Source organism: Raphanus sativus, chromosome 3 (assembly GCF_000801105.2).
Source record: "Raphanus sativus cultivar WK10039 chromosome 3, ASM80110v3, whole genome shotgun sequence".
Classification (NCBI taxonomy): Eukaryota; Viridiplantae; Streptophyta; class Magnoliopsida; order Brassicales; family Brassicaceae; genus Raphanus; species Raphanus sativus.
In genome coordinates, this window is record NC_079513.1 from 25,949,142 (window position 1) to 25,968,530 (window position 19,389).

The 19,389-nt window shown below is 29.4% G+C and overlaps 1 protein-coding gene across 1 annotated transcript; it reads right to left on the minus strand.

Annotated features, from left to right (window-relative positions):
* Positions 1 to 568: 568 nt before the first annotated feature.
* On the minus strand, positions 569 to 1,829 carry LOC108844246 (NAC domain-containing protein 83). The gene is made up of 3 exons (XM_018617467.2): positions 1,571 to 1,829; positions 1,060 to 1,307; positions 569 to 962 (listed from the first exon to the last, which is right to left on the minus strand). The coding sequence occupies exons 1-3, from the start codon at positions 1,749 to 1,751 to the stop codon at positions 642 to 644; spliced, it is 750 nt and encodes a 249-aa protein (XP_018472969.1). The 5' UTR covers positions 1,752 to 1,829; the 3' UTR covers positions 569 to 641.
* Positions 1,830 to 19,389: the final 17,560 nt, after the last annotated feature.

Consider the following 19,389-nt stretch of genomic DNA (forward strand, 5'->3'; position numbering starts at 1 on the left):
GATTATGTGATCAATGATTCTTTTAATGATTGGCTGAATTATTTTTATTAATATTTTTTAATTATTTGTTTTTAGTTAAAATATGTTTTAATTTTTGTGTATTAAACCAAAACATTAACTATTTTGAACCGAAATGAGTATTAATAATTTCATGGTCACGTGCAGAGAGTAAATAATCTTAAACCGTAATAATTTCCACTTTCATAATACTAACACTATACCTTTTCATAAATAATGACGAGATTACTATAGTTTTAACTTGAATACTTTTCGGCATGGCATTGTCATTCATGGAGAGACAAGCCCAAACCAACGTGTAAAATAGGCGCTATTGCTTCTTCTTCTTCCTATTTCTAAAATGAAAATATATGATCAGTTTGTGGTAGTATCTCCAAAGTAAAGTACATACGTGCAATGACTTGCAAACATATATTTATTGCAATAAGTGGACCGCTGGGAGAAGAATTGAAATGTTGGTTGGGAATGAAGTTAATGCGGTGTTCTTGAATAGGGTGGTTAGTTACTTAGATAAAATTCAACTAGTTCAAGAAACAGATTCGTTTTCAAGTAACATGGGAAAAAGGAAGGAGAGTCGTATTAATATAAAATTACTATATAAGACAGTCAACATTAAAATTTAATTAAGGATTTCTTCTTAAACTATTGCAACTACTACTGGTCTCTTCATCAGAAGAGAAGATCTCCGTCGTGACTCCACTTGAAGCGTGACCGGAAGAAGGAGAGCTCGGCAAAAGTTTCAAATCCGTAGTCCTTTCTTTTCTCATGAAGTCGAAGAAGATTGGTTCGGTTTTATCCTCGGTTTGGTTTGGTGTAATTATTTCAAGTTGGTCATTATTACATCTAAGATTCCGGTTATCTCCCTCGTCTTCGTTCTTGTCACCGGCTCTCTTCTTAAGGAAGATGCGACAAAGAACCCAATTCTGAGTGGGGCCTATAGAACTCTGCAGAGGAAAGGGAATCTATAAGTTTAGTGAAACGACATGGTGTGGAGAGATAACCGGAGAATAAACCGGGAAATCGAGAGGAAGAAATTTGTACCGGAGGAGAGGAAGAGAGCCGATATTCGTGCATGATCCAATCGGTTCTTGAGCCATGAGGTGGTTTGCCTTTGTAAAAGACGAGAGTTTTCTTTAAACCAACGATTTGGTTTCCTCTAGAGGTCACAACCCGTTTATCAATACCAGTAGCTTTCCAATAACCGGACTCAGTTGCCCTATTGGACCGGTTCCCATTTGGGTACTTGGCTTCCCTTGTGCTGAAGAAGTACCTCTCCTTTTCTAAGTTGCCTGCATACAGAAAAAGAGGGCTTCATAAGTCTTAAGCTTGAATTTGAGATTTGCAAAAGCCGTAAATATAATTATGTTAATCTTCGGATAATTTGAAGACCCACTCAACATGTGTTTTAAAAATTTAGCTGAAAATTTAGAGGCTGTGAATGTTTCATCCGCTTGTGCTCGTAACCTGTCTTGCATAAGACTAAGGTCGCTGGTTCGAAACCAAATAAATGGAAACTAATTAATGAGTTATAACAGAATATCATAAAACCAACCAGGTAAGTCCCAAGGATCAGCTCTGCAAACATCGACATCAGGAATGATGGAAGCTGGTAATGGGGAAGAAAAAACTTTTCTCTTGAGATACTGAACCACAAGTTCTTCATCAGTGGGATGAAACCTGAAACCAGGTGGCAGTCTCAAAACACCATTCTTCACAAGATTAATCTTATCCATGGATACAAACAGAGGAGAGAGACAGGAAGAAAAAGAGAGAGTGCGGTGTAGCCGTGTAGGTAGAGGGAAACAAGGATGGTGTGTTTTTATAAGGTAGAAGACGATACGAACAACTCCTTTTCTTTATTATTATTTTGGCGTAAACCATACTCAACCTGCTTCCTCCTTTTGACGGCATTTTCATAAAATCTATATTTTCTTTTTAATATTCATTACTATATTTTTCTTGTCTCTCAGTTATTATTATTTCTAGTCGGTATCTACCTCCTCGCCTTTTTTGTATCTTTCTTCTGTAAAGTGAAAACTCTTCAAACATATTTTACTAGAAATCATTGTATATACAAATTGAAAAGGACTACTTTATTAAAAGGGAAAATTCTTTAAAAATACACAGACTGAATTTCTTTTGCTGAAAAATACACAAACTTTTTTGGCTTCCCAAAAAATACACAAACTAATTTTGATTGTCCATAAAATACACGAACTTTTGAATTTTGAAGGTTTCACACCTCGATTTTAACGGTGTAAACAGTGACTAACAGAATAGTAAGACGCCGTTAGACGCCGTTAACTCTGATTAAAAAGTTCATGTATTTTATGGATAACAAAAATTAGTTCGTGTATTTTTCGGGAAGCCTAAAAAGTTCGTGTATTTTTTCAGCAAAGTTAATTTAGTATGTGTATTTTTAAGGAATTTTCAAATGGAGTTTGGATATTTCATATTCTATTCAGAGGTTAAATATCTGGACCCAATACATATCCAAATTTTTATATTTGTAAACTTTCGGTTTGGTTTTGGACCAAATATTTTCGATCTGAAAGATCCATATCCCGAAAAAAATGGCCCAAACCCGACCCAAAGACCTAAAAAAACACATTCTCTATCACATGATACAGATCCGAAATTTTATATTTGTAAAATGTCTAGACATTTTATCCGGATTCAAAAACTTGAATCAGAACTAACCCAAAAATATTCTGTCCAAAACCAAACCAAAAGTTTACAAATATTTGTTGAGTCCAATTTAGTCGAAATCTATCATATATATATATCTAAAAATTCACAAACAACTCTAAATTTTACATTGAAAGTTTCATATTAGTTAAAAATGTTTCTGTTAGAAAAACAAAACTAAAAAATATTGCAAAAATAATAACAAAATTGTTACCAGAAAGATCTTGTCGGATTAAATCTATTCGTGTCGATTTTATTAGGCCCATGTCTATTCGGATCGGTTCTTTTTGGTTTCAATTCTTTCAAGTAGAAGAATTTTGGACCCAACAAAGATTTGTAAATTTTCGGTTTGGTTTTGGACCGAATATTTTCGGATCAGTTCCAATCCAAGTTTTTGAATCCGGCTAAAATGTCAAGATTAGGTTTAGATATTTTAGCCGGATTCAAAAACTTGGATCGAAACTGATCCGAAAATATTCGGTCCAAAACCAAACTGAAAGTTTACAAATATAAAATTTTGGATATTGTGTCCAGATATTTAGCCTCTGAATAGTATATGAAATATCCAAACTCCATTTGAAAATTCCTTAAAAATACACATACTAAATTAACTTTGCTGAAAAATACACGAACTTTTTAGGCTACCCGAAAAATACACGAACTAATTTTGGTTGTCCATAAAATACATGAACTTTTTAATCAGAGTTAACGGCGTCTAACAGCGTCTTACTATTCTGTTAGTCACTGTTTACACCGTTAAAATCGAGGTGTGAAACCTTCAAAATTCAAAAGTTCGTGTATTTTATGGACAATCAAAATTAGTTTGTGTATTTTTCGGGAAGCCAAAAAAGTTTGTGTATTTTTTCAGCAAAAGAAATTCAGTCTATGTATTTTTAAGGAATTTTTCCTTATTAAAACAACAACTCCATTTTTAATTCGTTTTAAGAAACTATAGCGTAATCATGCACTCAAACAAAGTAACGTGGACGTGATATTTTTTTACTACAGACATTATTAACCAACCTAATTAAGTCGCCCATTAATTCTCTAATTTACTTGTTAGGTTAGGTTTAAACGACGCACTCTTTTTGGGGTTGTACTTGTATCTATCCAAGGCCAGGGGCGGAGGTAATGAAGGCCCCTATCGAATTAATTAATATTTTCTATTTTGTCTAAATTTGGTGAAATATCAAGAAAAAAATTAGTAATTTGACCTAATAAATTTGTGTTCAATCTTTAAATGCACCCATTATCTTCTTGTTTTCCCCCATCTATGGTTATATACTTTTTTGGGCAACTCTATGGCTATTGGTTGTATACTTGTTTATTTATATCTCCACCAGTGCAAGGGCAGCATCCTCATTTGCGTGCTTTCGGCTTGAGAGAGTCCAAGGAGGTTTTTAACTGCGAAGGCGGGTCCGTTCAGGCCACTAGATGATGAGGTCAGCTTATGTCACGCTGACAACCAGAGATTGCCCTCTGCGTTTGCACGCATACATTTTGAGACTCTAAATTAAAATAGATTCCACTGATATATTTATTTAAGATGCATTTGTAAATAATTTGTGTAAAAATGAGGGGGGGGGGGGGGGGTATTAGTAAGCCTTTGGTTTTTGGAGTACTTAAGGCTTCTGGAACTACGATAATGTTTTATACGATGTTCAACACGTTACATACAGGTCCAACAATATCCATCCAAATATTTTATTTACAATCATATACTCATTATATAACAATATACTCTATAACATGTCATATCTTGTGATAAAAATGCCATATATATCCTTAGAAAAAAATCCTAATTTTTGCTGGCATGCTTTCTCTAGATAGCAGTGTAACGTAAATCACATACAATTTTAGATATTCGTCATCATTTTAGTTCACGAACATGTATGGAGTATTTGTTTCCGATGGATCCCTTCGCGGAATGAAGATAAGCTGATCCATTGTCACTAAGTGCTTTTCTCGTGTTGTGGAGATTGGAATTTGTGGTTACTGTTTTTCACTAACGCAACTATTTCTCCTTCTCGTCCATCAAAATAAATAATACGTTATTCTATATAAATATCATGTATATAAAATATAGTAAAAGATTATGGAGTACTTTGATATATTCAGTTAGTTCATTCTTACGAAGTGGTTGCGCTTATGTATCAATCAGTATATGGAAATATATTAGCTATACTGTCTAGTCTTAAAATAAGTTTTACATAATTGAATACTAGCAAAGTATATAATGCCGCTTGGCCAAATGATAGACATCAATCTTATTATTTAATATTGACAACTCAGACCACCACCAAAAGAAGAAATTATGGAACTCCTAGTATTTGATAACCATATGAAATACACAAGTAAATGGTTTCTTACAAATTGAAAGAACAAAATATACACGTACATATAAATTCGAGCACCAATTTGATAATTTATTGGTGTATGGACCATGCGCTGCATATATGCAGACGTGAGACAACAATATCCATGTATAATATAGATGTACAATAACCAAACACTCGTAGCTTGGTGGTAAAAGATGTACAGCTGTACTGCCCACCACCCGGGTTCGAGTCTTGGCCATAACGGATTTAACATCCCTTTCGTTGGGGTGCTGGACCCCTTTCGAGGGGATAGTTGGGAATGTGGCTGCCCAGATATCAGAGTTATCAAAAAAAAAAAATATAGATGTACAATGTATATGTGATAGAAATCAAGGACCGGCAACAAAATAACTATTTTTTTTTGGTCAAAATAAAATGCAGTTTAATAATTAAAACTATTTCATATAAGTATAGATAAATAAAATAAAATCAATGTCAAGGGGTCCGTGAAGCTGACAGTGTGCTGTAAGTTCCTCCAATCCCGTTGTCAACCTTCCTGTTTGCTAGATCACACGAAATTGTTCTTTATAATTAAAAAAAAATAAATGATCGATTTCGTCCAAATATACGTTATCTTTCAAATAACAAAGGCGTGACGTTATTGTCGGTATATTAATATTCACTATTGCCACTACAAGTTACCTCTTTATTGAGACCAAGGCCTAAACATCTATACTATTAAAACACAAGACCCTTTTTTGAGGTGACCTTGGAGTTTCAATCTATTTACAACCTTATGCCACTGAATAAATTTTAAGCTATGATTTCAATTAAATTCTTTTATTTTTATTTTTTAATTTCTGCCAACAACCTAACCATTTCCACTTATTTAGTTAGTTTCCCATATTTATCTATGTTTTAGTATGTCTCTCCCATTGAAAAAAAAGAAAATTTCGAAATTCAACATTTTTGAATTTAATCAAGTCTACGATTTTTGTTGAATTTCGAAAAAAGAAAAATTTGGCAAACTATTAAACAAATCTCCAACAATATATTTAGTTTTGAAAAAATAACTCAGAATATCCCATAATCAAATCAGTATATACCAATCTTGAAAGATTATATCGATTAAACTTGACCATCAATATACTTTTTAATTTTCTTTTTATCAAACCTAACCAACCTAGCTTGCCGACTATTTACTCTATAAATAGTCATTGAACCATTTGGTTGACTCGACCATCTTTGCATTCTAATTTTCTTTAGTTCTTAATTTTCATTCTTTTTTTTTGCATCTTTTATTGTCATTGTATTATATGTAGTTTGTTTAGTTCTTAATTTTCTTTTGTTTTGTTCCTTCAGATTCTAATTATTTGTTTATCGTCAACAAGCTAATAATTTGTGTTTGTTTGTGTAGGGACTAAGCTGATGTAACTAATGGATGCGTAGCATAACAAAAAGAAGAAGAAGAGAAGTCTAATATTGGTATTTCAAAGAAAATGTTGTGAGTTGGGTTTAAAATATAAACCGTAATTATGCTTCTTCTTCACATTTTGACATGTTTCATCGTACTTTTTATATATATCGTTGTTTATTATTTATATTTTAAATATAGAATAATAAACATAGTGTTTATGAAATCATATTTTTCGAAGATGAAAGGTTGGTTACTAAAAAAGAGTCCCAAATACAAAAAGACCGAACGGAAGAAAAAAAGATGATGAATAACCCGAGAGGGAGAGAAATCGGAGGAAGAGGTGCAAGAGGCAGCCAGTGTTTTTCGAGATTGACAGTAGTAAGACAAACTTTACGGCGAAGGAGGCTTGACAATGGTGAAGAGGCAAGCTAAACTGATTTAGATTTTATTTTTAGGTTATTTGGTTAATTTGTTTCCTTACAAAAAAAAAATTATTAACCAAAATTGTATTTATAGGTGTCAAAATAAATTGTTTATATATATATATATATATATATATATATATATTCATCAAACTTTTAGAATGGAAGATATACACAACCAATAAAAATCATTTTGTTGATTTCCAATTCATATGATTTTTAAATTGGATATAAATTAAAATATATATTCCATTTCAAATATTTTTATTATATATAAGTAAAATCTTAACATGTTGCAGACTGGAGAAAATATTGAGATATCCATAATCTCGGGATATCAATAATTAGAAAAAGATTTGATACTTTAGCGACAATTAACTGAAGTACTTATTTAAAATTCTTATAAAACTAAACGACATGTTGAATATTCATCTACAAACTGAGCCACGTATTGTTTCAATTTAAAACTGCTTTTCATATCATCAGAAAGTCAAACAACAAACAAGATATTATTTATTTCAAAAAAATCTCATGATATATTTTGGATCAAATAATTTCAGCTTGAAATATTTAATATTCTTCAACAATTAATTACGCGAAAGTTTTGGCACAATTTGGATCTCTTCTGTTTTAATAATATTTACGGATCTCTCCTACTTGAGTATTTCTTTTTTTTTGTTAAAGTGACTCCTTTTGTTGTGTAGCAACAAACTACTTGAGTATTTCAAACCTATGATTTATATTAAATTCTATATTTCCTAATTTATTTTTATTTAACCAACAGAAATTCTTCTTATTTAAACAACAACACCTGCATTTGATTAATTATGCTTTTCCTATCGCAGGATTATCCTCCATCATCCCCCCCTCCCCACAAAATTAAAGACTGACAGGTTACAATCATCTTTTTCTTTGAACCTACATCAAAACGTCTCTCGAGTTGCCAATTTGTTTAGGCTTTGAAATCATTCTTTTCTGTATCACATTTTTTTGCAGGTAAGATAGATTTTTTTCGGTAAAAAAAAGATAGTTTTTTACTTTTGCCATGATCACCATTTCTGATGGATTCTAAAAAAACGCAGTCCTTAGGTGGAGAGGAGTAGAGTAGAAGATGTAAATGAGGGTAAGACCAAGGTGGATCATACCTGACACATTTTTTTAAACTGAAAATGGATCATGACTGTTACATGTATGATTTGCATAGATAGTCTGTTTTAAATTTAAATGTCGTAGTTTGTAAACCTTTTTCTAACAGACTTATTTTTTATTTTAGTTGTTTAAATATATATTAACATTTCTAATAACATTTTTACAGTTGAAATATGAGACTTTTTTTGAGGTCATCTTAGTTTGTGTATTTACAAATGTGCCACTGGAATATATTAAACATCAGAAATTTAAATTGCTTACAATATCTTTACAAGACCTTTAGAATACTTGAACAAAACAATCAATACTATTAAAACTGGATCATGACCAGCTGATAAAGGGTTATGTCCACATTAAAATATAACTACATCTAAAATATAACCGAATGACATACCTTCTGTTTAAAAAAATGAAACCACTTTCTACAGCCACTTATAAACTCATATTTTATGGGCTATGTATAAGGCAACAAACAACAAATATCGAATTCATATTTGGTACATAAATATACCAAATTTAAATTTATGATCTACAAAGTATATTTTTGGAAGTAAGTTTAAAATTACTATAACTATTTAAGCTGATATTATTATGGAATTATTATTTATAAAAATATATACTTATGAAGAGACCAGTTATAGTCAATATGTGATCTCACCACCCATCCATACATAGTGTTCTTCGCTTAATTGTTACCCTAAACGGTGAAAATGATGGATTTTAGTTTAACGGGTTTAAAGTAGGTTATTCGAAAAAAATATTTACTACATGTGATTTTACTTAAAGTTAGTGAAGAATATATCAACCCATTTGTAAATATATTTAACAGAATATATTAAAAATTATTTTCTTAAGACATTTTCAAAAAAAAATCGGTTTTCGGTGCGGGTTAGATTTGATATTGGTTTCTGGATATAATATTTTAAGAACCGTTCGAGTATATATATCAAGTCTAACAGAGCACGAGACTTTGATTTTCGAGTCGATTCCGAATAGGATTCTTTGGGTATGAAACATTCTTGACTAATTATGTTAGGAAACTACCAAAAAATATAATATTTTGCAAACTTTAAGAATAAAGTTTAAAAATAATCTCTTATATGCATATGACACAAATATATAGCTATACAACTTGACATATTTAATATATTTACCAAAAATTTACTAAATTAAATCAATATTAAATACAAATATTATTAAAAAATAATAAAATTAAATTTCTCAAAAAGGTAAAATGAAAAATATACCCGCCCTCTCAAAGGGCGGGTCAGAATCTAGTATACATTTAAAATATTACTAGATCTTGACCCGCACGTCCGTGCGGGTGTATTTTCAAAATTATGTTACTATTTATTTTTATATTATTAAGGCTGAATAAAAATTTAAATCTGAAGAACTAAACTGATTCCGATCCGAAAGAGTAGTACCAAACTCGAACCAAAATGATTAAATATATAATTATTCAAAATTTTGATGTTTTAGAGAATCGAAACCGGATCCGATCCGAAGTGAAGTATTTCAGATACCAAAATGTATCCGAAAAAAAGATTTATATACTATATATATTAGATTTAATGTATATAAAAATATCCAGAATATATATGATATTTTTAAGTTGGTTTAAATGCTTAAAATATATAAAAATATTCAAAAATAAATATCTAAAATAGTTAGTATACTCATAACACCAAAAATACAAAATAAGTATTGATTCTCGATCCAAATATTTAAACCAAACCAATTTATATGTTAAGTTTAGGTATTCAGACATATGTTATTCAAATTTATATGTAATATATTATTTATTTATAGATTTTGAGAAATTTAAAGTATATATAATGAATTTTAAAATTTTAAAATTAATTTAAATAGATTATATGAACCCAAACCGAACCCATAAAGTTTCGAATAGAATTCAAACTGAAATTTAGAAATATCTGAATGGACTCAAATCTTTGATCCCGGAAACCCGAAACCCAAATAGATCCGAACCAAATCCGAATGGATACCCTAACGCCCACCTCTAGTCACTATTATTTATGAAGTCACTATTATATATCATATAGTCATATAATTAATAGTATTTTATATATACCATCATATAAATACTTACATATATTATATTTTTAAAATTTAATGTGAAATATAAAAACCATAACTTAAGTCGGTACATTAAATTGGGGTTTTTATTATTTTTTTGATATATATTGAAAACATTTTTTAATTATGGTTATTGTAAAATATTTTAGTAAAAATAAAATTTTGAATGTATGCATATTTTAAATCAATTTCTGATACAAATCAACTTTAAATTATTATTTTGATTTGAAATATGTATATAAAGTTTAAATTTTATTTTATGATTATATTAGACAAAAATGTTTTTAAGTAATTAGAGTAGTCCATTTTCGTATATTTTAAAGTTGACTCAAATAGATAGTTTTTCATAATATAAAGTCTTCTAATTTTTGTTAATAACATAGACCCATTATTTTTATTAGTATATTGCTATCTATGTTTCCAAACAACAATATATTTTTATAATGCTAATCATGTTTCCAAACAAACCTATTTTTTTAACTGATATCCATATTTCCAAACAAACTTGTTTTTAAATTGTTATCCATGTTTCCAAACAAATATAATTAGTACTTCAATTTTAATAATATAGAATTAGAGCTTGACGCGGACGTCTGTGGGTGTATATTTTACGTTTTTATCATTGTTTTGTATAAATGATATATATTAATAATTTTAAATGTATTACAGATCTAATATAATAAAAATAAAAATTTAAAACCTTTTTGACCGACATTAGTATCATATAAACATATCCCCTATTTATAAATAACTAAACTTATATTTATATGGAAATAATATACAATAATCTATCATTAAAAAATTTAAAATGTGAGTTTAAAAATTATATTGGATAAGTTTATTATCAATATGAGTTTATTTTCAATAAGAGATATATAACTATGAGATTGTATTTTTAAAATCATAAGAAATATATGACTATGAGATTGTATTTTTAAAAAGAAAAAAATTACAATTAACATTTAAAAAATAAAATGATTAATCAGTTTATCTCAATTTTTATCATATAAAACATTTGGATTAACATCTGTACTAAAATAAACATAAATTCTAATTTTATTGAATCGCTAGTTACTAACTGATTTATATAATAAATATGTTGAAATAGTACATGTATATACTTGTCTGTCTAAATAAATGGTTTAGATGATTCCATTATCAGTACTTGTCTGTCTAAACAAATTTGAAGTGATTAGTATCTGATATATTGGTTAATATCCATTTTTTCTGAATTGACAGGTGCAAGGAAGATCTTCATAAATATTGATCTTATGTTTGAAAGATTAGATTTATTCTCGAGCAATATTGCAATTATTAAATAAATAAGAAAACCGAATGGTTTTTACTCCAAACTGAATTTGACAAACCAACTGGTTTTGCATCGAAAAAAAATGGTTTTGCATCGAAGTATATTATGTAAGAAACCAAAAAATATTGATATATATAGTTATTTAGATTTGTGGTAAATCTCTGACCATCGTTTTAATATCTCTTTCGGTAGAAAACAGTTATAATAGTTTAGATTTGTGCTCATGTGAAATATGATTATAAGTCCAATTTATGGTTAGAGATGGTTAGAATTAGACATGTGAACTGGTTAAAATGGTTAGATAAAATACAATTAGGTCCAGTTAAAAGTAAGTTAAATTAAAAATGTCTAGCCCATTAAAAATTAGAACAAAAAAATGTGATGGGCTTAAAAATACTCAAAAGATTTTTAATTTAAAGCAGTGGCAGTCAGTTGTAAATAATGAAATGAAGTGAGGGTTAATTCCCATTTGTACTTCACTTTTAATAGGATAGATATATCATGGTTATTAAGGATATCATCGTCGCTGTTATATTAAAAGTTAAAACTATAACTCCCGCTCTTTTAGTTTTGCTCGAATAGAATAACATATATAGCCTTGTACCACCAGTCGTTTTCCACGATCCAATATGATATGAGGTTTACGAGAATAAGGTATTTATGTACATAACATTTTCTGCCTGCTTTTATATGTTCTTATTTCATTCAGCAGTTGATTCTCGTATTATAGTTCTGGTCTCTAAATTTGAAACAATAGTATTTGAAATAAATATGTATTGGTTAGCAATTTATATTATTGCTTTTCTGAACTTCAATTTATATTATTGTTATGATGGATATAAACTTAATTCTAGTATTTTATATTATTTTCGAATGAAGTTAAAAGAAAAAATTGCAAAACAGATCTCAACGTCTCAAGTATCTACCAATTAGAAACGCAGTTCAGAATCGCCGTAAAAGAGTTTATCAATAATGAAATAAATTTACATATATGTTTTCTGGTCGTGGTAAATAACATGCATTCAGTGTCGGACTAACCTTTGATACTGCCCCAATCAAAATTTAAAACTATGCCCTTATACAAATTTTATCAATATCGCTAAACAATGGAAAATAACGTAAATATTCATTAAGAAAATCAAAACCTACAATCTATTTATAAAAATAGTGATATTATATATACTTATTGTTAGAAATATAATTTTACTTATATTTTTCTACAAAATCATGCATTAGAATCATATAGTCAAGTCTTTAAACCATGACCACTTCAATTGATAGTATAACCAACTCATTTAATTTTTCTGGTTATATAGAAAACCGCAAATAAATCTTTATTAGCATCAATTTCGAAAAACTTCTCTCATCTGTGGCGACTACATCGAAATGGTCAACAATATACGATAAACAATTTATGTGTTTCAAACTTTTCGGACATTGATTATCAAAGAATCTTTAATTTCTTAAACAAATTATCACTAATTATATATTAAAGCGTAATATTTCTTAAAGAAATTTCCAGGTTCAAACATGATGCCCTCAAAAATATCTTTGCTTGTATCTATTAACTTTTTAAAAATTAAACAAAAATCCAAAAACAAATTCATAATTTTAGAATTGTTCAAATCTGAATTCAAAAGAAATTAGAACTAGAGATTTAACAAATTTTATTCTAAATAAAAATGCATAATAAATTATATTTTAATAAGAAAACTACAACTAAAATTTTTTTTTAAAAAAAATATGCCTCACTAATTTGGATGCCCTAATCCGTTGCTTGGATGGCTTGCCCTCTGGGCCGGCCCTGCATGCATTATAGATTTAAACAACAAACAAAAAACATAAATAGTGCAGTAAAATGGTTTGTACCGGCAGCGGTACTATGGTAAATATAATTCCAAAACGACAGCCAACCACATCACTTCAGACTGAAGTCTTGGAGACACAAAAAGCAATGCAAACAAACCATTTAGCATCTCTCCCTCTCTCCGGATTTCCCAAATCTTCTTTGTCTAAAATTTTCTAATCATATTCAATGAATGGTCTCTTTCAAAATTGATAAAATACCCTATAATAAATTTATTTTATTCATAAATTTGTTTCAGTTTATTCAAAATGATTGCTTTCAAAATGTTTTATAGAATATGTTTTAATATTGTTTGTCATCGTATATTTTTACTTCAATACTTCCTCTATTCTATAATATAAGATTTTTTGCTTGAATGCACAAAAGTATGATTTTTAAAAAGATAATATTATTAGTAAAATAAATTAAAAATAAATTAAACAATTATAAATAATACAATAAAATATTATTGACTAGTCAATTTTGATAAAGTCAAAGCATTTCAAAATACTTTATACTTTATATTATATATTTTGAAATATAAAAATATCTTATATATTGAAACATCTAAACTTCTCTAAAACATTTAAAAACAGAGAGAATATATTTTACTGAAAAAATTATAGGAGGTTGAGGTTCCTACAAGCAAAAAGAAAAGGCTAGCACACGCACGGCACCCCATTTGCGACTTGGTCATCAAGATGGTCTACATTAAGAAAAATCAAATTAGGATTTCGTATTTGCCGCTCTCGTTTTTTTTTCTTACCATGATATTAAAAATTTCATTCACGTTGTAATATTACATTTTTTTCTATTTAGTTTAGGCGTACCGTATAATAATAAATGTTTGATATAAGAAATTCGTGTGAGAGCGTCAACTGAGTTTGCGTGGGGATGTTGGAGAGAAAGTGAGAAACGTCAAAGGGTGCAACTATAACTAAATGATTTTGAAGCCCAAATTTACTTACAGTTACTTGAATGATGTTCATGGTCTAGTGATTTGGTCCTAGAGTCAGTTTTTAATAGTTGAAGGTTCAGTCTCTCTTTTCTTATACGTTTCTCCCTTTCACTTTGTAAGTAATATCTATCACCTGCACGATGAAAAATGAACTATTTATATATATGAAATCTATCATACATACCAGCTTTTGATCCTTGTAAAAATAGTCGAATACGATATAGGAACTCCTATCCTATTTTAGCAAAAAAGCGAGCAACTAAAACTTCCATAGTTATATAAACAATACATCCAAGGAAGAAATTTTATATTGTAAACTATACTTACTTGTCAAACGCGCGATGATGGTCGTATAAACTTAATTGCCCGCCCAGCTGTTTGGAAGGTTTCGTGCTTGGTTCAAGATTCAAGTAAAATAATAAATACGTAATGATTTATAAACCCTGAATAAAACACGTACAAGCAGCAATCATATGCCATTTATGACCGATCCAATTTAGTATAATGACTATCCAAGTATGCAAATAACATCCAGGTGAGTTTGAATTATAAATAACATCCATGTGAATTGTTTTGGATTAAGAGGTCGGGACGAACAAATTTTCTTATAAATTTATGATTTACCTGCGATTTGTATAAAAAAAATATTTTTCATTATTACTCTGAAATTTTGATTCTGTTCTCGAAAACATATAAACTCAACACTGATTATATAAATATATAGTAGAAAATGGTAGATTACAAATTTAAATCTATGATAATATTAATATATATAGAGAGAGAACGGTAGATTATAAATTTAAATTCATGGTAATATTATTATATGAATGAATATATATATATATATATATAGAAACCACTATTCTAATTTGTAAGAGATTTAATATTTTCACGTCTTCGTTGGAAATAAATGGATGGAATATTACATTTAAGTTTTAACTGTTTGGAAGAAGAAAAAAAAATCTGCAAGGATTAAAACATTTTAGTTTCTAGAATCAAATAAGTCATTTTTCTCGACAAATAAAATAAAATATACTGAAAATTCAAAGTCATCACTCATAATCGATATGAAAGCTGACTATAATTTATTTTCTATATTTAAGGATGAGATAGGTTTTGCTTTTATCCTATTGAAATGATCTCAGTTTCTTCATTTTGAAGCTACATTTTGTCAACCTCAAAGTTGCATCCTTTCATAAAGAAACTTTTATTTAATATTCTTGAACCACATATATATAGCTAGTATAATTTGTTTTCAGATATGCTTTTCGACCAAAAAAAGGAAAAGTTTCAAAAGTCTCTTCAATTACCCTGGACTTTTTTTTAAATTAATTACCCTGGATTTATGCCTTCAAATAAACTCTGATAGAAGAACAACATAGTATAAAAGTGAGCATATGAGCATAACTCTAGAACGTGTGACTATTATATATTATAATACCTCAATGTAGCGCATAAGCTTCTCGACCGAAATAATTTAATTTTGTCGAAGTTCTAATTCAACTGTTTGCACAAAGCATCACGTAGTAGACTATCAATATGTATGGTTGTGATAGATTAAGAATCGAAATATAAAATTCGTCTTCGTGATGGGTCCAAATCATATATGATATATGGACTAACCATAAATAACGAAATATATTTACTCACAAAAATACTATTCATAACCAACGCGTGTTGGCCTAGTGGTAAAGGAACTCCGGCTGGAGTGCCCGCCCTGGGTTCGATCCGCGTTGACCACGAGAGTTTTCACATGGGCTCCTCTCGTCTTCCAGACCACTTCGCGTAACCATGGGCCCTTAAGTGGAGGCTTAAAAATCCTGTAAAAGCATGGATTTAGGTCCGGTGGACTAGTCGATCACGCTTAGTGGTCGGATATTGGATTATAAAAAAAAAAAAAAAACTATTCAGGATAATGTCACTATGCTCTTTTAAAATATTACTGTTTCCGTTATCTCTCTTCAAGACTTAGGTATGAAACCAAAAACAAGTTACTTTTACTTAGACTCGTTTTATATACGAAACCTAAATATAAACAGCAAGTCTGTTGCTTATGTCATATATGTGAGCTTGGAAGTTGAAGAAAAACCCACTAAAAGAAGAGAATCCTTTTAAGTGAAGCAACCTGAAGAGTGAAGAATGCAGTTTTTCTTAGAATTACTTTTGAAATATGTTTTAATTGGTTACTTTTCATAAGTTTTTGGGGTGGCCTTGAACATTGTATGGCTTTTTATGGCATGTGACTGAAACAACTTAAAAACTTATCAAAAGATGTTTTAAAAAAAAGTTGTCACACGTGTGTTTGCTACCAATCCGTGTGCCAACTTTCTCTTTTTTTGGGGAAAAAGAAATTAGTTGTGCTTTTGACAAGGGAGAAAAGTTGTTTCTCTGATGCTTATTCCAAACTTGAAAGACACAAGTTCCTGCCTATCAAAGGTTATACTTTCAAAAAAAAAAAGGTTATACTTTCATCTTCCTTTCTTTTTACTTTCTTTGTTTCTCTCTCGAATAAAAACGAAAAAAATACAATGGGATTATATGTTTATTCTCAGAGAGATTGACATTTTAGTTTAAAATTGAATGTGATATGATTTCCTTTTGGTTTGGTCTTATTTTAATTCAATGGAAATCTACATAAATAAAACCAATACTGTTTGGTTTGGTTTATCTAATTGTATGCATATTATCATTTTAGTTTGGTAATATGTAAATTTGGTTTATTTAATTTTGGTTTGGATACTGGCTTACTTCGGTTTGAGAGTCAAAATGACCACATTATAAATCAAACATCATTTTGGGTTTAGCCCATCTTAGTTTGGGTTTTAGATTATGTTCTGAGGCCGTAATAATTCATAAACAAAGAGAGAAAAAAGAGAGGAGAAATGTGTGTGGTTTAGCTTGGCCCTTTTTGAGGACATTGGTGCAGGACTTGATTGTTGTGGGGAGGCTGAGGTTTTAATGTTATCAATGGAATTTACTCTAGGTCAAGTGAGTATGCCCATTATGAGTTGTTGGGCTCTCTATTTGACAACAAGCTTATTCCAAACCAGAAAGACACAAGTCCTGCCTTTTTTTTTTGAACACACACACACAAGTCCTGCCTATTATGCATATTAACAACGGTTACGGTTACACACGTTATGAAGTTTTTTTTTTGCTCAAAAAGCACGTTTTATGAAGTTCAAAATTATTATTGCTATCAAATAATATAGATATTGAACAAAATAGTTTTTTTTTCTTTTTTCTTTTGTTGCAGACACTTGTTTTTTTTTTCTGAACGACCTTGCAGACATTTGTTAAGGTTAAGATTTAGGTAGATTTACAAAAATTGACCAAAAAAGGGTAGACTTACAAGTTACAACATTCGAGATATTAGGTTGAAAAGGGAGCTCATGAAGTTTGTTTGTTAACCGTAAAGATATAGGTAGCTAATTAATACGAAAATAACTGATGATTACTAATATATGATGCTACATTTCAGTAACTAGTATGCTATATTGATTTGAACACAACAATTGATTATCTGATTAGTTGGAAAGCAAACACGTTAGCGGAAAAAAACAGACAAAATAAGAAAAGAAAGAATAAATACCACCACGTCACAGAAAAGTCTAGAGAAGCACAAACCTGACATCTCCTTTACTTGAAAAAGTATGAGATGTGTTAACACGTACAATACTACAATGAATCTTCAAAATTGTATTTTTGAATGCTTTCGTCCACTTCTCCACCATACCATACGTATTCCACAAGTAATATGGACCGTTCACAACTAATACCCTTAACATCAAACAGCAACGTAATTTATCACCGTAGTACTCATATGTTGTAGTATTATAATTGTTCATAGCTAGTTTTGTTTTCACGAGTATTAATACATTAGTTTTTCCAAACTTTTTTATTTATTATTTTTCAAACATGATTATGTAGTTTTTCAGAACATGAGTATGTAGTTCCTCCATCATTGCAACAGAAAATATGGCGATTTATTTTGGTAGAGCAAATTTTGACATTTCATGAATTTAATTTAATTGTAACAACAAAGAAAAAGCATAGAGATGAGGTTACTAGAGTTGTGATGTTTCTAGTTCTAGGTATTTCCAAAATACAATAATTAAAGGGGTACGTGTGGAATCTTCTGACCACTTGATCACATTTCTTTGAGTCTGAAACATATGTATCAAGTTCTAGCGAAATTCTATAGAACCCAAACTTTATCGGGCCCTTCAAACTTTGAGTCATTATATCTGTTTATGTGTAGTCATTTCCATATTTTACTCGAGCGTGACACTCGGCCACAATTTTATTAAATACTATTTTTTTTGACTAAAAATACTATTTTTTTTCTTGGTCGAATTATTCATATTCAAAACAGAATTTATTACTAGAAACTCCACAAAAGTAGTAGCTGCATAAAGTTCGAAGGGTTTGAATATACACACTTAAAAAGTAGCGGAGATATCCAACGAGAAACAAAAGAATTAGAAAGATCCTCTGAAAATCAAAGCATTCATGCATGGACAATATCGCCGAATTACATAACATATCTATGAAAGAAAAGAGCAACGCCAAAGGCTGAAAGAATACATCAAAAACACATACCATTTGACTGAGAGTAGAGACTGGCAGTTAAAAATTAGTTTTCTAAAAAAAGCAGTTAAAAATTAGTTCTTTAAAAAAAGCAGTTAAATTTTCTTTTAAAACAGTTATTTTCAAGCAGACCTCTAAAAATTGGTTTGAAGTCATCATTACTAGTGAAGAGAATAATTCTAGTTGGATTTTTTTTTTTTGATCAATAATTCTAGTTGGATATCTCAAATATTTAAAATACATATCTGTCGGCTTATATTTATGATATACGATGGTTATCCTAACTAAAAATTTATCAAAACACTTCAACAAGATAATGGCTGTGATTGGTAACTCGCAGTGTTTTGCAAATATTTTAAAGTATTTTAAATAAATTTTAGTTATTTCATATTTTGTAGTATTTAGTTTAATTATTGATACTTTTGTAATAAATTAAATATCATATAAAATATTTTTAAATAATCTAATATGTATTCCACCATTTCGTAAATTTTAAAATTTTCCACATGTTAATTAATTTTTTTCATAGCTTAACTATTTTTTCGTCATTCTGCGATTAAACAATGGTTGCCAA

Bases quoted from the DNA above. Each gene is read 5' to 3' on its own strand.
- LOC108844246 (XM_018617467.2), bottom strand. From the start codon at position 1,751: ATGGATAAGATTAATCTTGTGAAGAATGGTGTTTTGAGACTGCCACCT. The intron at 1,308-1,570 runs GTTGGTTTTATG...TTCTGTATGCAG, and splicing joins TGATCCTTGGGACTTACCTG to GCAACTTAGAAAAGGAGAGG. The intron at 963-1,059 runs GTACAAATTTCT...TTTCCTCTGCAG, and splicing joins GGCTCTCTTCCTCTCCTCCG to AGTTCTATAGGCCCCACTCA.